Genomic DNA, 18,701 nt, shown 5'->3' on the forward strand with positions numbered 1-18,701 from the left:
TGTGATGTAAATGACTGGCAGTGCAAAATGGGTACCTTTTACTAATGAACTATAGAGTGCTTATCAGAGGATCAGATCTCTTCTCTGATTTATGCAATTCATCATTATTAATCTATTTGCTCAGGTACACAGATAACTGATTTAATTGGTACTCAGAGACATTATATTCTTTAGTTGCTTGGACTTCAGGACAAACATGATGAAAGAACTTCCTTTCTGAGGTTCCTACCATTGGGAACCTTGAGGACTGTAATGATGGCATCTTTGAGGAGTAGAATGAAACAGGGCTAAAGCTGATTTTCAAGGTAAAAAGATATCTCAGTTTAAGTAAAACTAAAGCCCTAAAGACCATTTGAAGGTCAGCTTGCTGCAGATGCTGGTACAATCACATTAAGCAATTCATTCTGCATTGACACATAAAAATACATCAGATTAGACTAATAGCTCTTTCTTTGCTTAGACCCTTACTAGAAAACAGAGAACAGAAAGAAGAAATATATATTTTCCTAATTTTTTTCCTTTTCAGTCATTAGATAATGATTCTGTAGTGGGAAGAGCAGGAACTATCTATCTGTTTCCCTTCACCAAAACCAAGTGACTAGCAATGGCAAGAGCTAAGGACAGTGAAGAGACTTGTTACATCACCTTCCTATCCATTAAAACCAAGAAAGACACACAAATATGTACGCCTTTTGGTTTTTAGTCTATGTTAGTGCAATGCACTTGGTGTAGACAGCTGCAATAATATTTTAAACCTCAAGAATACTGAAACGAAGGCCTTTTTCTAAACTGAGAGTGACATAACCAAGATTGCTATATGGATTGGCAGTATTCTGACACGGATCTATTTCAATTCATAATCATAACCATTACATTTGCATTACTGTATTTCACACAGCACAAGCTGTGTGTCCAATATGCTTAATTTTTTTTTCTAGAACTTCTGAGCAGCAGGAAACATGAAACCTGGTTCCTTGCAGCAGTTATATGTGCAACTGCGGTAGAAATCAGCTACCAACTTTGTTTATGTTCCTAGGAAAACCAGGGTGCTCTTTCAATATAACAAATTTAACAAAATCCATCTGGACCTCAAGCTGTGCTCAATCATTCCTGTACATGATAAAATAGTTTGTCCGTCTCAGTGAATTTTTCTGACAGCTTACTGAAACCAGTCACTGCCTAATCCATAAGTAAGACAGAACTTCTTTCATCCACATGTGCTTTCTCTTCGTATCTGGGTGGTTGAAAGATCATCACTGCAGAAAGTTTAGATGCACTGCTGTGATAATGGAATCCACTAGCAAAGCAAAGCATAAAAATATAATGTAAGCATTGTTGTCATCTATCTGTACTGACAGACATAAATAAGGCCACCAGCATTGTATTTTTTTAAATAAATCTCAGAGCTGCAATAAAGTCAGAAGGAAAGAGTGAAGTGCCAACTTCAGATGTTGAAGTATTCAATTCCCACAATTAGTCATACAAGAATATAGGAAAAAAAAGAAATCAGAAATCACATCGAAAACCATTCTCTCTCTTCGGTTACCATTAATTTACTGCAGATTTTTCCACTAATAGTCTAGTAATTTCTGAGTTTTTATACTTAGTGGTACAAAACTATAATCCTCCATAAATAAAGAATACTCTTTGCACGAAATTTCACTTAGCATGAATAAACTTGCTACATTCTTTTTACATTTAATTTGAAATGTTGCTATTGGCCCTAGGATTGGGTAGGCCAATGATACTCTTTCACAAGCAGAATCTTGCTCTCCTCCTGTGTGCACAATTTTCACAATTCTGATACTGGTCACAGACAGATTACATGGGAATAGGAACATTAGAGTATTGCCACACTGACCAGTTTTGCATAACTTTGTTAGGAGCCTGCCATAAAAGATTCATTATCCTCCTACGCAAACTTTGCACTAAGGGGAGAGAGGCTCCTCTAGAAATCGGTTTAATTATATTCCTGACCTGTGTTGTCTCCTAGTCATCCAAGGACAACTAGCCTCCTGAATTAGTCTCCTAAATTCTCCATTTTTGCACAAACCTAATCCTGTCAGTCTTGTGATATTCTGATTATAACCTTCCCCTGGGGCCTCTATTTACCATACTAAAACAACCTGTCTATGAAAACTGTAGAGTCTTAATATAATTTCGTGCTTGTTTCAGTTCTTGTTGATAAAGGGCTCAAACACTGTCTGAATGAGGTTGATACCAAAGTAGGTTGTCTTCAGTGGCATGTGAAACAGGTTCAGACCCAGTAATGGTCACAAACATTGATCATTACTAAGGAAATCATAACCTGGAAATGAGGACGACAGCACCATGATCTTCATCATCATCATCACCAGGAGCAATCTTTTAAATTAGGAGGGTGAGACACTAGCCCTGTACATACAGAGACAAAACTTCCTTGGTTTTCTTCAGGGCCTGAATGCTACCAACCTCTGTATTCTGACCACCTTCTGTGTGACTTCTCAGAGGTATTTCTCTCTTCCATGTATAATCTGTATTTCTCTCAGAAAAAGCGGACAGCATTTATTAAACATACTTGTTTAATAAAGAAAATAAAATGTCTTTTTACCTCCTAGGAAATCAAGTTGAAATTAAGCAATATGCTTACGATACGTTTCTGGAAGCAACAAAGATAACTTTTCTGATAGAATATTCTAACCTAAAATAGTTTCCAAGACATAGTTTCCAAGGCTTAAATTACAACATAAAATGTGATTGATTATTGAACATTCAAAAAATGTATGAAGTCTAAAAAAAGCATTCACCATTTTCAGAGTATACGTTTTGCTTTTGCTTACATGTTTGCACACATACAAACACATGGATATCAAATGCACTTAAATGTACACAGTGACTCAAAAAGACAGCTTTATTCCTCAGGTGTATAACACAGTAGAAATACGTGAGTCTTCTAGTAGAATAAAATACCTATATATATAAGAATATAATTTTCCAATACCCTCAAAAATTTACTCAAATCAGATTTGAAGCATTTTGCCACTACTGAATAAAGATGAATGTGCCACTCAGATGTTAACAGCTATATTCATTATCTGGCTTCTGCCATAATAATAGGATAATTTTTCTTGTTTCTTTCAAAAACCTGAGGCTATTTGTAGGTAATAAAAGGCCACAGCCCAAGTTAATGGAAAATACTCTCTGTTATGTGCATTTGCCAAATATTTTTTCCAAAATATACACTGTAAGTAATTTTCTGCCTTAAGGCTTCTACATGCCAAACCTTTCCACAGTTATGCTAGATATGTTAGAAAATGAAAAGTATTCAGAATTTTGAAAAACATATTCAGAACTCCAACAGACTAATAAGAAAAGCATACCTGCACATAATTGTGTAATAATAAATTGCCTTAAAGATTAACATCTACTATGAAATGATAAAATAGTTAGTTTTATCATCACTACTTTTTTAAAAAAGTAAAATTACTCTATTTTTGATAACAGATAGATCATCTATTGAGTTAATAATTTCATATGCAAAGTGCGAATAATGTACATTATTATACACTTCAGATTTTATCACTTCTCAAAATTCTCCATTCAATAAAATAGGAAGGTTTCAGTGCCTGTATGAAACTACTTTTTGTCAAAAATATCTGAAGGTCTCAGGAGTCCCATGCAGTAGTCATATCAGTTCCTTAGGACCTTCTAAATCATGAGCTCCTGCCAACTCAGTCATGTTGGTTCCTTCTGTAAGTAATGCTGAGACACAGCTGACACAAAAGCAATCATAGAAATCAGTCTGGGGAGTCATGTAAGCTGCCTGTCCACATTTCAAGTAGCAAAAGGCAGGTAAGAGGCAAGATGAATCACTTCAAAGTAATCTTTTCTATTTTAATTTCATATTTTGGCTTCTTTCTAAGCAGAAGCTTTTATTCACTCAGTAGCAACTTAAAACTAAAGGGGTGTTTGGGAGATTTTTTTTTTAATTATTTTTCAAGCTATTTGTTTTTTTGGGAAAAAAGAATTAATTAAATGAAATACTGCTATGAAAGAAAAGGTTGCTAAGTCCACCACAGAGAGTTCATATCAATGTACAATTATATATGCCCATCTATTTGTGGAAGACTTGTTTTCACATGTAGTTATTTTTTTTAGAAAGGGATATATTATTTTATGCTTATTTCCTTCTATCACTTAAAAATGAAAAAATATTTTAAAAAATTATATTTCTGTTTGCTTCTAAGTTCTGGGGCTCTTTGTTTTGCTAGCAGCTCAGAATACTAGATGTAACTGTAGCAGAAGATAGAAACCTTTCATATTGGAGAAAACTTTTAGTAGTAGGGACCTTTTGTTATCCGTAAAGACTTTACTGAGAAATTATACTCTCTCAGGCAATACAGAAGTTTGTGGTGACAAGCATTTAACTTTTGTATATATGAAAGCAAACAGAAAAATTCTTGCTTTCAGTTTTCAGATTGAAAATAAGAAATCTTGGTCTAATAATTTTTTACATAGAAATATTTTACAACTGAAACATAGTTATGAATAGAAATTTAATCAAAGAATTAAATTATTTTAAACTCCTAGATGAAAGGGGAAGGTCTAAAGCACACTGATGGAAGTAGAAATTTTGTTAACCAGCCTTAGATGTCACTCTACGAAAGCAAAAATGCTGGGGTTCTGAACATGGAATGACTGCCTCTCCTCTTAAGGGAGCATGTTTAAACAGAAAAATAGGAGAAAAAGGTGCTGAAGAACCACAAGATCTTGGAGAATTATGATGAAAAGAAAACTTAATAAAAGATTCATAAACTCTTTGCATACCACATGCAACCCATGTCATCCAAATAGTATAACACCTGCTTTATCCAGGCTTTTTTAGAAAAACCCTTGTAATAGTAGTGATGTATAAAGGAATATTGTAACTATTTATTATTAAAAAATTCACCATGGGAAAAGCAGAAAATGCTTCCATTCTTTTACTAAATTATAAATAAAATCCAGTAAACAAAGATATTTACAGGAAGCTGGCTAATCTCTTAATTCCACCGATTAAAGCTGATTAATTTCTGAATAACAAGACATTTTTGCTTCTTATGCAGTATTAGATATCCTTCAGAAAATAGAAGTTCAATTTTTGAAAATGTTGAGAGCAGTCAGACTCTTCTAGGACAATACCATAATTCCCTAGGTTACACTCTAATACTAAACTTCACAGAGAAAGCATCCAAAGACATTAATTTTCAGTAGCAGAGAAAATAAAAGCATTTCACTTTGTAATGCCCAAGGCAAATATAAATGTATCTTAATTTTTGTATCAAAGGAGATAATTAAAATGCTATCAGCAACATTTTCCTACAAAACATATTTTTAAAACATTCCTAGTTTGAAGACCAACATTTCTATCAGGCTGAGGTGTTAAAAGTTTTTGTCATTTAAAGAAATATGTTTATCATAAACACGAAAGTGTAATTTAGGTATGAATGGACTAAAGAACTAGAACCTCACTATCTTAGTCTGATACTTTTAATCCATCCTAGATCATTGACTTATCAAATTCTAGACATACAGCTGTTCAGTAAGTCAGCAAAAACATTTTAAACTAAGATATGAAAAATCAAACAAGTACTAAACCCAACAAGATCAAAGTCTTCATTAAGAACTACAGTTTTCATGGCACCAGATGTGAATAGCTTTTTTTAAACTTCCCCATTAAATATACATTGTTAATACTGTTTCCATTTAAATAGATATTTGTGTTTCAAATGGATTCTTTTGTCCTGGCCTGTAAGCAACTACATTTGCAAAATATGTTTTCAGCTGCAGTCTCAAAGAAAAGTAATTCAGCAATTAAAGATTCTGCTGAGTGCTTTGGTTTCCTAAAACTAAATATAAAACTGACCACTTAAAAGAAACAACTAGATTAAGGCTATTTCTTTTCCCTTTCAAAATAAAAAATCAAATAAAATTAGGTGCTCAAAAAAACAGAATGTGTAGGGATAAAAAGAGTTTATAACAAATGAAAGTAATAATTTTGCCTTTTCCCCATGTATTTTGATAATTATTTGAAACTGTTCCTTTAGATGTGGAACTGGGTATGGGAAGAAAACATGAAAATAACCAGTATACTAACCACATGGTGTGCTAGCTGTCTCTTATTGTGCAGTGGTACTAGAATCAATAGTAAGGTAAGAGAAAGCTCTACAATTAATTAAAATTGGAAATAAATTTAATTGGGAATGTTCTCTGCTCTCAGTCTAGCTTTACCCCCAAGAAATGCAGGCATAGTACCAAAAAAAGAAAAGAAAATTCCAAGCTTTTAAGTCTTAAAGTGGCCTGTTTTTTTTTTTTCCCAAGAAATTTTGTCTTTTTTGAACAAAACGCTTTCACCCCTGAGAAAACTAACTTTTTAACCTACCTTGACTGCATATCTTGGTGTGTTTTGGACTGGCTGATTTCAGGTGAAGTTGAAGGGACTTGCTGTTGTAGCTCCACCAAAGACTGGTAGTACTGTTGCTGATGATGTTGCTGCTGTTTGTACCGAGACAAACTGAAAAACAGCCCTAAAATGGCTTTCAAATTTCCATTCCGTATTTCTATTAAAAAAAAAAAAAAAAGAAAGAGAACAAGAAGTGAAAACACTTTGGTTTTAGACTTCATTTTTCCACAGTCTTACAGTAAAATATCTCTGTAAATACCTATAGCTATACATGTTTATGTCTTATACCTCTTCATTTATCACTAATATCAGGGACATTTTAGGTATCACTAATACTTTACTTTTTATTATAATTTTTTCTTTATTTATGTGCCATTGTTGCAAAAAACATATCTCTATAATGCCCTCATGCCGAGTCATTTATATGGCCATAAACAAAACTCCATCAAACCTTAAATAACATACATAATTTGAAATTAATACTTCTGCTCAATAAAGTACAAATATTCTAAGTAAGCAGAAGCTAATTCAGAAAAATCTGAATTCTTTCTGGCCCTAGGTACACATCCCTTCAACCCTATGGCTTTAAATTAGTCTTCTTGAGTTTTGGGCAAATTCTGTGCACATCGGTAATAAACAGTGGGTTCTAGAAAAATCAAAAAGAATGATGTAACAGTCTTAGAGGTGAACACATATCCATTCATACAAATATTCAAGGAACATGAGGGAAGAAAATTAATGGAAAATTGTTTTTAAAAAAGGTGACTGTAATGCTCATGATAACATCTTTGAACTTTCAAATGACGTGATTTTATAGTTTTCTCTGTTATAATGCTATTTCAAAACTACAGCTTTCACATGAGGCTAACACAGCTACCTGAACAAAATTCTGGTGTTCCACAGTAAAGTTCCTATGTCTTCCATTCCTTTCTTAACCTTTCCCCAGCCTGAGATGAAGATTTTAAAAGGATAATGCTATTCTTTGCTCATCTGTGATCTCTGTGTCAAAAAAGAAGCCTCAGGAGACTTTAATGAAATTATCTGCAGCATGTAGGTCTGTTCATAACCTCATTGTTAGTTTTTTTTGGCACTGACCTTCTTGTGAAAGGTTTTCATTAGACCCATAGACTTGTAACCTAACATGCAACACTGCAATCTTTCTGCATTCCCTACAAGTCTAAATTCTGAGCTGTGAGTCCTACACAGCTTTCTTAGGTAAATTTTCAAGTGAAATTTATAAACAATTACTGTTATATTCATGTCTTGTAAACCATACTAATTTTCTTTCAATAGGATTAGGTGGAATGTTAGTACATACACTAACAGGCCAGCAAACACTGGAGCCCTGATGGCCACAACTCGCTCTTCAAAAGCAGACACCATCCTGGGCACTGAAATATAGTTTTCAAAATGGAATTTTTTTTTTCTGAGCATTCATGCTTTCTCATCTTCCCTGTGAAGATGCTGCAGGATCTTTGTTTCCCAGTGAGATCATCAGAGATACACAGAACTTTCTCAGAGCTACTAGACCTTTTAGGCAACTGTTACTTTTGCATTCATGTTTGTTTCAGGAAAGATCATTATCAAGAAATACAGAAAACTTATATTTAAAACTACCCTGAAATTACCCCAACAAAAACAAATAACTATCCATTTTAAGCTGCTCTGTTTCTAGAAGATTTTCAGTACATGACACAAGTTTATTTGTTCTTATCATTTTGCATCACTTAATGTTCAGAAAAAGAATTCTTTGTTTGTTACATCCCACTCATCATTTTTATATTAAAATTTTGCACTTCTTTGTGTTAAACTACATATTGTACTATTTCTAAAGAAGGAAGTTATGTTTTGAACTTTTTTGCTTTCCTACTTTTAAACGAGTTAAAGTTAGAAGATTTCTTGCAAACAAAAAATCCAGAAACTGCTAATGTGTATTAAACACATGCAGGGAAGAGGAGGGGAGTGTTTTTCTTTGTGGCAACTGGCTTATTATTTATCAATTGAGTTCTCAAGCAGAAATTCTGCAGTCAAGATTTGAAAATTACTTTTATTCTAGACCTTTTCATTCAAGTGTCCAAATTAGCTTCCTAAGCTAATAGTTTATTGTTCAAGATTCTTTCTGGTCCAGTGCTAACACAACATGTTTACCAAACTATTTACAAAACTCATTTTCTTCTCCCCAAAAGAAATTATAATAATCATGATTATACATACTAAAAATCATATATTTAATGGAATCACACTTTTGAAGTACTTTGAAGTAATACAAAGTAATACAAAGATATTAGTGGATTTACACCAGATTCATTACCAACTTCATAACAGCAAAATTACTTTAAACTTACTTCAGAACTCAGTAATAAAATTTGGTTTTGAATAATAATGAGCGTTTTAAATCTTAGTCCTTGCATTTAACCCCAAGTAGTAGTATTGCTTTCAGTAGTATATGATCTTAAAGCTACACAGTTGAAGCTTACATCCTATTAAAATTATTTTCAAAAGCAAAACAAAGGCATGATTAAAGGCACGTATTACAGAATGCACACAGATTTTGATCTACCAAAGTACAAAAAATAAGTGTCATGCACCATGTCATGGTATAACCAATGAAGAGCATCCTCGTTAAATAAATTCATGCTATTCACATTTGATTGGTATTTTATATGCAAGCAAATATAGGCTGCACTAGAAAATTCAGTTTCTAAACAGCTTTGAGGTGAATGACAATATGCAAACTTTCGGTATTCTCTTGTGTCAAGATATCTACAGTATGTACAAAGGTTCTCTTGAATCACTTAAGGAGCTTTCCATAAGTTGACAGTCAAAGTGAATAGATAGTACATATCATAGTTGTGTTACACTTTTAAAGTCCTAGAAAGGTACAGATGGTGAAAAATAATTCTGGTTTAATTTAAAAAATCAAACAGTGGTTAGCATTCCAGATTTTTTCTCCATGAGTCTTCTAGAATTACAATGAAATTAACAGCTCTGGGATTTTTTTTTTCCTTTCAGCTTTTATTTGGGCTACAAGCAAAATAAAAATACAGGGTTGCATCTCATTAGTCTGTTACCTTCAGCTGCCACAGAGGTCATAGGGACTTTGAAGGTGCATAGCACCTTGCAGAACTGCTTAATTTGTTACAGGACAAAGACTTACTTACATGTTAATTTACAAGAAAAATATTCACCTGCGTCTTACATTAGCAAGGCAAATATTACATAATAATTAACACAACTGATATTTGTAATGGTTTTGATTTATTACATTTATGAATTTATTTGTAACCATATTAGGCAATCACTAGAGGTGACTAATACAGCAGAATAACAGAAGCAGTAAGATCATTCACTCTTAACAGATCACATCAAAGGAATACTATAATTTTCAGACACATCCTGACAGCATTACTAGTAATAATAAATTTGCTAAAACAAATAGACTTCCCTGATTTTACTTAACTGAGCAAGATTCTCATATCCTTGTTTGCTGTTTCGAATCATATATATGAACAAGTTAAAATGTATGCTTGGGAAACTCTGTGCCTATCTAATATTATGGAGGTAACATGAAAAGATTAATACTATTGAAAAAATATCATTTAAAACACCGTCTCAAGCTTCATAAACATTGAATTTCTTGGTTCAATTTCAAGGGAAAATTAAAATGAAACTCTCTCACTTGCTATCACTAATCTAAATTTGCATGCTGTTCAAGACAGCTGGAGATTGGTTGCAAATAATTTGTGTTAAGAAATTTAGCTTTCAGAAGAAAATACTATTATTTGTTCTGATGATTTGTTTCTCTTACCTTCTGCAGAAAGACCTTGGACATTAACGCCTCTGGCTGCCAGAAAGCTAAGGCAGACATCAACATTCTCAATCTGTAATATGAATAGAAATAACAAGCAGCATAAAACTATTTTACAAAATGTAGAAATGTAGGGAGAGGAAAAAAAAAAAAGAAACTGCCAAAGAATGAATACTTTACATTCATTGCATACTACAGCTCTTTACCAAAGTTTAGCAAGAATGATTACTGCTAATTGGGGAACTGATATAAAGCTTTCATTGTCTGCTTTGGTGCTTAAAAACAATTCACAAATGCCCAATCCAGAATGGCATGTTGGCAACTCAGCAACCCACCTAGTTAACATAAAACTGGATTTTATACACTAAAAACAAGCAGTGATAAAAGCATGCATAGAGAATTAGACACTGAGTATACGTCTGGAGATGGGAGCAACTGAGTTTACTAAAAAATATAAGCAAAAAAACTCTAACAAATGTGTTAGCAAAGGTACTTTCTTGGGATGATGTAGGATTCTGTGAAAATGATGTCACATTAGTGGTTGATTCTCCAAATTTTTTCCTTCAAATTTATGCTAAATAATTTTAATTTATTTAATGTTTATGCTCCTCGGAAGAGTTCTTGCTTAGTAAAGAATATGGTGCTGACTTCTGTTGGTGATTTAGAAGAAATCTACAGTTACCACAGAGAATTTTAGATATGAAAATGTAGATCAATAAAAAAATGAAACTTCTGCCTCTAAAATGAGTAATCAGGGAATTAATTTGACTGCTTTCATATGTCTATTTCTAACAGATGAGGAAGACAATATTCCAAAAGATTCTCAAGTCAGCATTCTCAGCTGATTACCACAGTCCTTCCCCAATACTTCCTCCAAATGAAGTATTTGCTTCATTTGATCTATAAAGCAAATACTCAGCTATAAATGTAAAACCTTTTAACAACTTTTGTCTATAAATATGTTGATACGAAAACAGAAAAAGTATGTATAGAAAGGTTCTATGTCAAGTGGTTTCAACAGATTTGATTATAACATACATTTTTAAGGTTGATGGATTTTTTCAAGGCAATTAGGATCACAAAAATAAAATTTTAAGAATATATTTTAAATATATATTTGCATTGGAGAACATTAAAAATAAAGAAAGGAATATTCAACACTAAAAATATAAGCCTGCAGTAGCTCAATCCATACAGGTAATTTTATTTGAATGTTTGTATATTTTACAATGCCTCATATAGACAATTTTCAACCATCAAAACAAAGGGGTAAATTCATTCCTTGAATGAAAGTTACTTAATCCTTGGCAGTATCTTTTCTCACCCAGGACTACTGTCATATTTCTATGATTGCAGCTCTGACATTACTCGCAGAAAATGGTAGTAGCTGAAAGGATATAAATATTAGTTTTACTACTGACCCTAGAAATATATATTAAGAGTTCACAGACTGTTTTGATCCACAAGTAGTATATATAGATTTATAAATACCTGCAAAACTTTTAGATATGCTTTTTAAGGACAATAAATGTCAAAACATTAGTAAACACATCTTTTAAAAAGTCTTTTCAAATGTTGAATTCAAGGACATGTTAATATTTACAGGGAATGATAAATAATCTCTTTCCTTAATCAATTACAAGGAAAAAAAAGTCCAAAATCTGCAGCTAAACTGATGAAAGTCGCTAAAAAATTGGGGTTTACCATAAAGTTCTTATAAACCAGTTTGGCAGGTGTCGCCAATTTTCACAGCTGTGAATGTGGAATAACCATCCTAAAATCAATGGGATTACTCCAGGTCTGGCCCAACACAGCAATTGCAGAAACCCAGGCATTAACTCTGTCACTGTCTTAAATGTTTGTGTAGTTTTACAGCATGAAAAAAAACACATTAACTAGGTCATTTTGTTAAGATATAGAGTCGTGACACAGCTAAATCAGTTGCAACTTGACTGCAGCTAAAATAGGAAGATCTGCTTCTTCCTCACCTCTTCTTCCTCCCAGGTGTGGGGCCCTGCTGCTGTCGCCTTTGCTGGGTTTCAGCGCTTCTCTGAGCACACCAGGAGCTCCATGCAGAAAACTTGCCCAACAAAAAGGCAAATGTATTTCAGTCACTCCAGTTTGCTATGCAATCAGATAAGCACAGGAGTCAGCAGAGGGGAAGGTGTGTCCCAGCATGAGTAAGGCATGGTTTGGGAGAGTAAAGGGGAGGTGGGAAGGAGGGACAGGCAGATGGTGTCACTCTTGGTGGCAGCAACAAGGGAGCTGAGCTGGCTCAGCCCTGACCTCCAACTACACCCCTGCATCAGTCCTGAAAATAATGCATATGATGATAATATTTCTACTCAAACTGTAAACAATGTCAACTGTATAAAAAAAAAATTCCTGTCCTGAAAAATTTAAAAGAAATTATTTTTTTTTTTGTATATTAGCTGTATAACCCAGTGTTTCCTTGAACTTTCGAATCAACCATAATGCAGTATCAACTACTTCCAAAGGTGGGAAATTCTGCTCTATAACATAGTACTGGAAGCCAAACAGAGAAAAAAATAAAAGGAGAAAAAGAAATAAAAATCAGACCAAGACCAGTAGCATCCGTCTCCAAATAACTGAAAAAATATTTCCTAGCACATATTCTAGGTTAACCAAGACATTTTTCATAATGAGCATGTCCCCTCTGCAGTAGTTCAGGAGCTATAAAAACTCCCTAGCTTATTGGAGAACATTTAAGCCCTAATGTGCTGTGAAAACATCTCAATATCTATCTTCAATACTGAATATTTAGTAAATAGTAAGACTAATACATAAATCTTCACACACATTTAAGGTGAAAAATATCCTACAGAGATGGCGCCTGGTTACTTTAGGTGTCTACTTCTACAGCATGTGTCTTTGAAGTAAATTCTTAAACTCTCAGACAAAGCTAATAATTACCACTAACACCAGTGACTCAATATGCTGCAGAACTACAAAGCAAATTCTGTTTTACTTCGCAGTTCACCAAGAGAACTATTACAGAAGCTGCAGGTCCAAAGTCACCCTTCTGGTGCTGGTGGTGTATGAAGCAATAGCAGTGGCCAACTTTCAGACAATAGACTGGAGTTGCACTGTTAGCCTTATAATAAAGTCTTGTTTTGACTAGTGAATTGAGCAAGTTTGGTGTGGCAGCTCACAACCACACAATACACTGAAAATGTCAGAAAACAACTCTTGCAGTTTTCTGATAATAACAGCAGTTACTATACAACCCTCAGAAACTGTTAGGGGTCTCAATGAGACATGCATGAATACATCCTTGGGTTGTTTTCACTTTCTTTCCTCTGCAGTCTAGAATATGTTAGCCTTAAAGTTGTCCCAATTGAAAGTTTTAGTGTGTCTCTAAATATTGCTTTAATTACCTACTTCTTGCCTTGGCAAACCACAGTCATTCTTTGAACTCAAACCCAAGCATCCCCAAACACTTTTTCTTCAAACTTACTCACAGATGAGAGTGATTTTGCAATTACAAAAGTTCTAAGAGATTTCAAGCAACTTTTACTCCTCAGTACTGTTTCAATCAAGAGTACTATGAATTCCTGAAGTCCATGTTTATTTAAGTAGTTAGTGATGAGGTTATTATACACTGGGGTAAACTCCTATAGCTGGCATGGTATACGTACAATGCTACCTGCTTATATATCAATGAACGAAGATTTTGTAGTGTGACACAACAGAAAAAATTTGTATCTTACATATCACCACGCTTTCGTATCTAACATATAAACAAAATTTTGAAGTGGATTTTGCTTGCAAAAAGAACCACTTTATAACTGAGATTATATTTAACATTATAGTGAATAGTATCATCAGAATTACAAAGTTCTATAACAGAAGATATAGCTCATTACAGTACAGAATTCAGGATATGCAGATTGACACCGAATCTTACATAACAAGACAGAGAAGAGTCACTCGAATTTGCTTGTACAGGTAGATGTTGCCAAGATCAGACTGGTTTTGAATCATTCTCCATCACTGTCAACCCCCAATTTTTTTTTTTTTGTTCCAAGGCAATTATTTTATATAAAGGTTCAAAAGAGTAGAAGGGCAGCACGTTGAATAGTAGACCTGCCACATTAAAAACCTTAAAAACTATAAATAGGATAAAGAATTAATGATATAATACACCTTCATTGCCATATAGATATTTGCCATTTAGCTATTCAATTAAGCAGCTGAAAGTCAATCAACATTACATGAGATTGCTTTTCAGAGGTAACAAAAACATAATTCTGAAACCTAATCCCTTCCTTATCTAAAGTCAAGAATAATGTGTCCAACTCTGAAATGTAGCTACAGCATTGTCAGTAAAGATGAACTCAGCTAAGGGGACAATAATTTAGGAATTAGGATTTGTAGGTATCAATCAGGTAAATAACACCATTTGATGCTTTATAAATTAAGCCTACTGAGTTATGCTTACAATATACTAAGCGTCTTTCATAAATCTGATCCTTTTAATACTATTCACACCCACAGCATCATGAAAAAAGCACCTGAAATACTTAACACCATAAATATTAGTGAGCTCCAAGATATTTTTACACTCACATTTAAGGGGTTATAGTCCAAATGATGATGTACAAATAAGCAGAAATGTCACAACTCTGATACTATTAATACATTAGGTGGCATGCAAAGAAGATACATTGCAAATCTGCTGTCACAGATTACATCATGTAGTTGTAGGTAATCTGCTTTTGACTGAAAGCTATTTGAAATTTCACTGACAGAAAAAAATCACTAAGCCAGATGGGGGACTTGCACGTAGATAAACAGTAGTACTTAATACCCAGCAGTTAGCAGACTTGCAGGAAGAGTTCATTTGTTGGATATACTCACCAATAACTCAATATATAGAATATGTCTACTTATTACAATTATTTTCGCTGCTGTCATGATTAGCTTTCATCTTCTTTGTCTGGAGACAACACTTTCTTCACTTCCAAAATAAATTTAATTGTGGGATGCTCAGAAGACTAACACAGCAATATGTTTTTCTGTATGTGTAAGACACTCTGAAAAATATGTTGCTTTGACTAACCCTCTTTTATTAAGTTTATGTCAATATAGTTTACAAGAACACGTATACACATGTATACCATATACACAAGTTAGTTGCTATTTGCCTGCTTTGGGCTGTTTTCTTCTTGAAGAATGGGACATCTTATAAAAATGACACATTATCATTACAGAATGATTCTATCCATATATGCACTTAAATACTCTTGATTATTTTGGCAGCAAAAGTAAAAGAGTAATTTCTGTTAGCACTTCATTTAGTGCTATCTTCCATAGCTCTGTGTGTGTGTTTTAACATTCTGATTCTTGACCCAAAGCCTGAGATAAAATTTGGCAAAGGACTTGCTCTGTAGAAATTTTCTAATGTTGCTGATGGCTGATTAAGGACACTCATGAAAATAGTATTCCACAGAAATCCAGAGAATCATATACTCACTCTTCAGTATTCAGTACCTTTTTATATATTTTTAATACAAATATTAAATAGTACTCATTTGAGGTTGGTATTATGACATGAGATAGTCTGTGTCACAATAACTGTATTTAAAACACATTTTACCAGCAAGGTTTGTTCCTAAATTTCCCCAGAGTATTAACCTGAGTTAAGACATGTATTTGACTCTTCCTTTCATATCTATATTTATTATTAACTCAATTTGTGGAGGTCAATGGATTTAAATGAATGCTGAATAGGAAAATAATTTAATGTTGTTACATAGCTCATTCTCTTTCAAGTTCTGGAGCACTAGGACAATCAAAATCAAATAAAAATAAAATTCAGGCCTTAAAGGTAGCAACCTGGACTCTAAATATTCACAATTCACATTCTGCATAAAATAATGAAATTGTAAAATGGAAAAGCAGATACTATTTTTTTTGATTTTCACAGGAATCAATCATGGAAGGAGACACAAAAACTTTTGAGTTCTAGATGCTTTTTATCAGGTGAAGTGCTAGTGACCTGGTATCAGCTGCAGGCTCTAAAAAAATCAGGTGTTCAGGCGAGCAATCGAGATGCCTTCATGAGTGAATAAAAGCATTTTTGGTGCATGTGTTGGAGCTGACAAGAGAACAAAACTGTCCACGTAGATTTAGTTACATAGAATGATCTGGAGGAAACTGGAAATATTTCCAGGTGGAAAGATCTAAACTCTGATTTTCCCTTGTCTAATAGAGTGTAGTATGAGAATTGGGCCTGTACACTCTCATAGGTCCATGTTTCATTCTCACACAAACACTGCCTAAAAGGACTATTTTTGGCCAAATGCATAATCTTTCACAACATGATATGCCTAAAGCTGTTCTCAGGAATTGAAAAGGACAAGTTTATTTCACTTTCTGTTCTTAATTGACTCATCCATTGCAGACATTGTTGACTTGTTGACAACTCAGTGGTGACGTGGAAACACCCAGATTTTCCATGTTGTAACTTTGTTTCTTCTGGGTTTTCTTCCCAGCCAGTTTCACTAGTTTGTATTCATGTTCTGCCACTCCCTAAAACAAAGAGCTAGAAAGTTACCAGATGGAGATATTAAGAGGAAATGCTTGCAGTTCTATAGTGAGGTATGTTTTTATCCTCAGTTGTATCTTTCAGATTATTTAACAAAGCTAGGCTTCATAAAACAGACAGGTGGACATTCAGGTCTTTTCACTATGTATAAAATAGGTACAAGTCAAATACTTCCTTCCACAAAAAATAAAAAACAACTCAAGAACTTTGTCCATTTCAGTGGTAACTGAATGCACTATTATTCTACTTACTACCATGATTACTTTGTACTTACTTATATGTACTATGATTCTCTAAGGCTGAGTATTGGGCCCAAACACCCATTTCTGATAGCTGACTTACTCCCAGGAGGTTCAACTGAAGAAGTCAAAAGCACCACCCAGATTAAAACTTATATATACTGATTAAAACAAAATGGATTATCCAGTCCAATGTCTTTATCCCCCTGCCTATCCATTCTTCAAATGTGACACATTCATCACTGGTTTTGAGTCCAGGTGATTCTTACATGATCGCTTAAACAACACTCAGTAGCAGGAATTCCCTGTGCTTCGCTTGAAAACAGATATTCATCACAGCTGAACACTTTAGAGTTCTCTTTAGAAAAATCTGCAACTGGTAATACAACTAAAAAATAAAAAAACTCTAATGCTTTCATAATTGTACATGGTGGGATAAAATGTATCTAATCTGTAAAAAGTAAGCAATTATGATTTATTTTTATAACATATGGTAATATTTCTTTCAACTATTTGTAAAGTACCAATCGGTAACCTCAATCATGATAAGAAACACCTTCTACGCCCCGTGCTCCTTTTCATTTGACATTGTTATTAATGTACTTGTTTTCTGTGAAAATTTGTCATGAACTTTTATTTGCAAAACTGTTGTAGCATTTTCACTGCACTGTATTTCTGTATGTTATCCACAATCACTGATTCCTAGGCATTCTAAAAGGGAGGATCCTTCTGCGGAAATTTTTTTTTTAATTTAAGAGTAGGGTTAAAGACTTTCAAAAGGAACAATGTGAAATAGACTTATATGGGTTCATTTTAGAAATATTATAATTGAACTATAACAAGCAGACTTTTCTTTTTTTAATATTGTGCAGTTTAAAACAGTTTAACACAACCGAAAACAAGACATCTGCTTTCTTGTCTCTTGCACATTTAAAGTTGAGTGTGCTTGTTAACATATATACGTGTTCATGCTAAAATAATTGCAGACATTTATTATTGAGCAAGACTGTCTGAAAGTTGTATACTTCCATCAAGATTCCTTGTGAAGAAACTGTGCACAGTATTACTATGTAATAAAAAAAATATTTTTAACTACTACTTAATAAGCATACTTTGAAGAGCAGAGAATACACACAAATTCTTCCAAATCTGAAAGTAAATACAATGGGAAGAAATGTGGCCCAGAGTAATGTAAAATTTATAGTGACTCTTCTGAGTAAGCTCTTTAGTTTCAAATTTTCTCTGTGGAAGATGCTGGTATGGCAGGCTGCATGTTGTACGGTTCCCTTGGCCACAAACTACTGAAACAGTAAAATTTGCCATGAACTCTCAGTTCCTCTTGTAGAAATGGGGAAATTTGAAGAAAGGGAAAATGAGAAAATAAAAAACAGTCTCAAAAATCGCATTATTTATTTTCTGATAATTTATTTCCCTCAAGCTCCTAATATGGCAGCTTATTGTAATAACTTTTTGCAACTACACTGGAAGGCAACATCAAGTCTCCATGCGTGGTGTAAATTTGAAAACCGACCCAGATAAAACAGGTGTTAACAGTCCTCCTGGGAGATATTTAGTGCATTCTGCTGACTTCCTGTTGCACGTGGCCCAGATCAAGTCACATTCCAGGTTTCTATCAAAATTATAATGCATTTTCAGAGGGTT

The 18,701-nt window shown here is 33.7% G+C and overlaps 1 protein-coding gene across 9 annotated transcripts in view; it reads right to left on the minus strand.

Annotated features, from left to right (window-relative positions):
- The window catches only part of NAV3 (neuron navigator 3), a 399,897-nt gene that overhangs the window by 149,546 nt on the left and 231,650 nt on the right, over positions 1-18,701 (minus strand). For all 9 annotated transcript variants that reach the window (XM_027655698.1, XM_027655672.1, XM_027655690.1 and 6 more), the window contains 2 exons: positions 10,230-10,302; positions 6,401-6,578 (listed from right to left, as the gene is read on the minus strand). In XM_027655698.1, the coding sequence (XP_027511499.1) occupies positions 6,401-6,578; positions 10,230-10,302 (251 nt within the window). The remainder of the gene's footprint in view (positions 1-6,400; positions 6,579-10,229; positions 10,303-18,701) is intronic.

This window comes from Corapipo altera, unplaced genomic scaffold (assembly GCF_003945725.1).
Source record: "Corapipo altera isolate COAL_440 unplaced genomic scaffold, ASM394572v1 1, whole genome shotgun sequence".
Lineage (NCBI taxonomy): Eukaryota > Metazoa > Chordata > Aves > Passeriformes > Pipridae > Corapipo > Corapipo altera.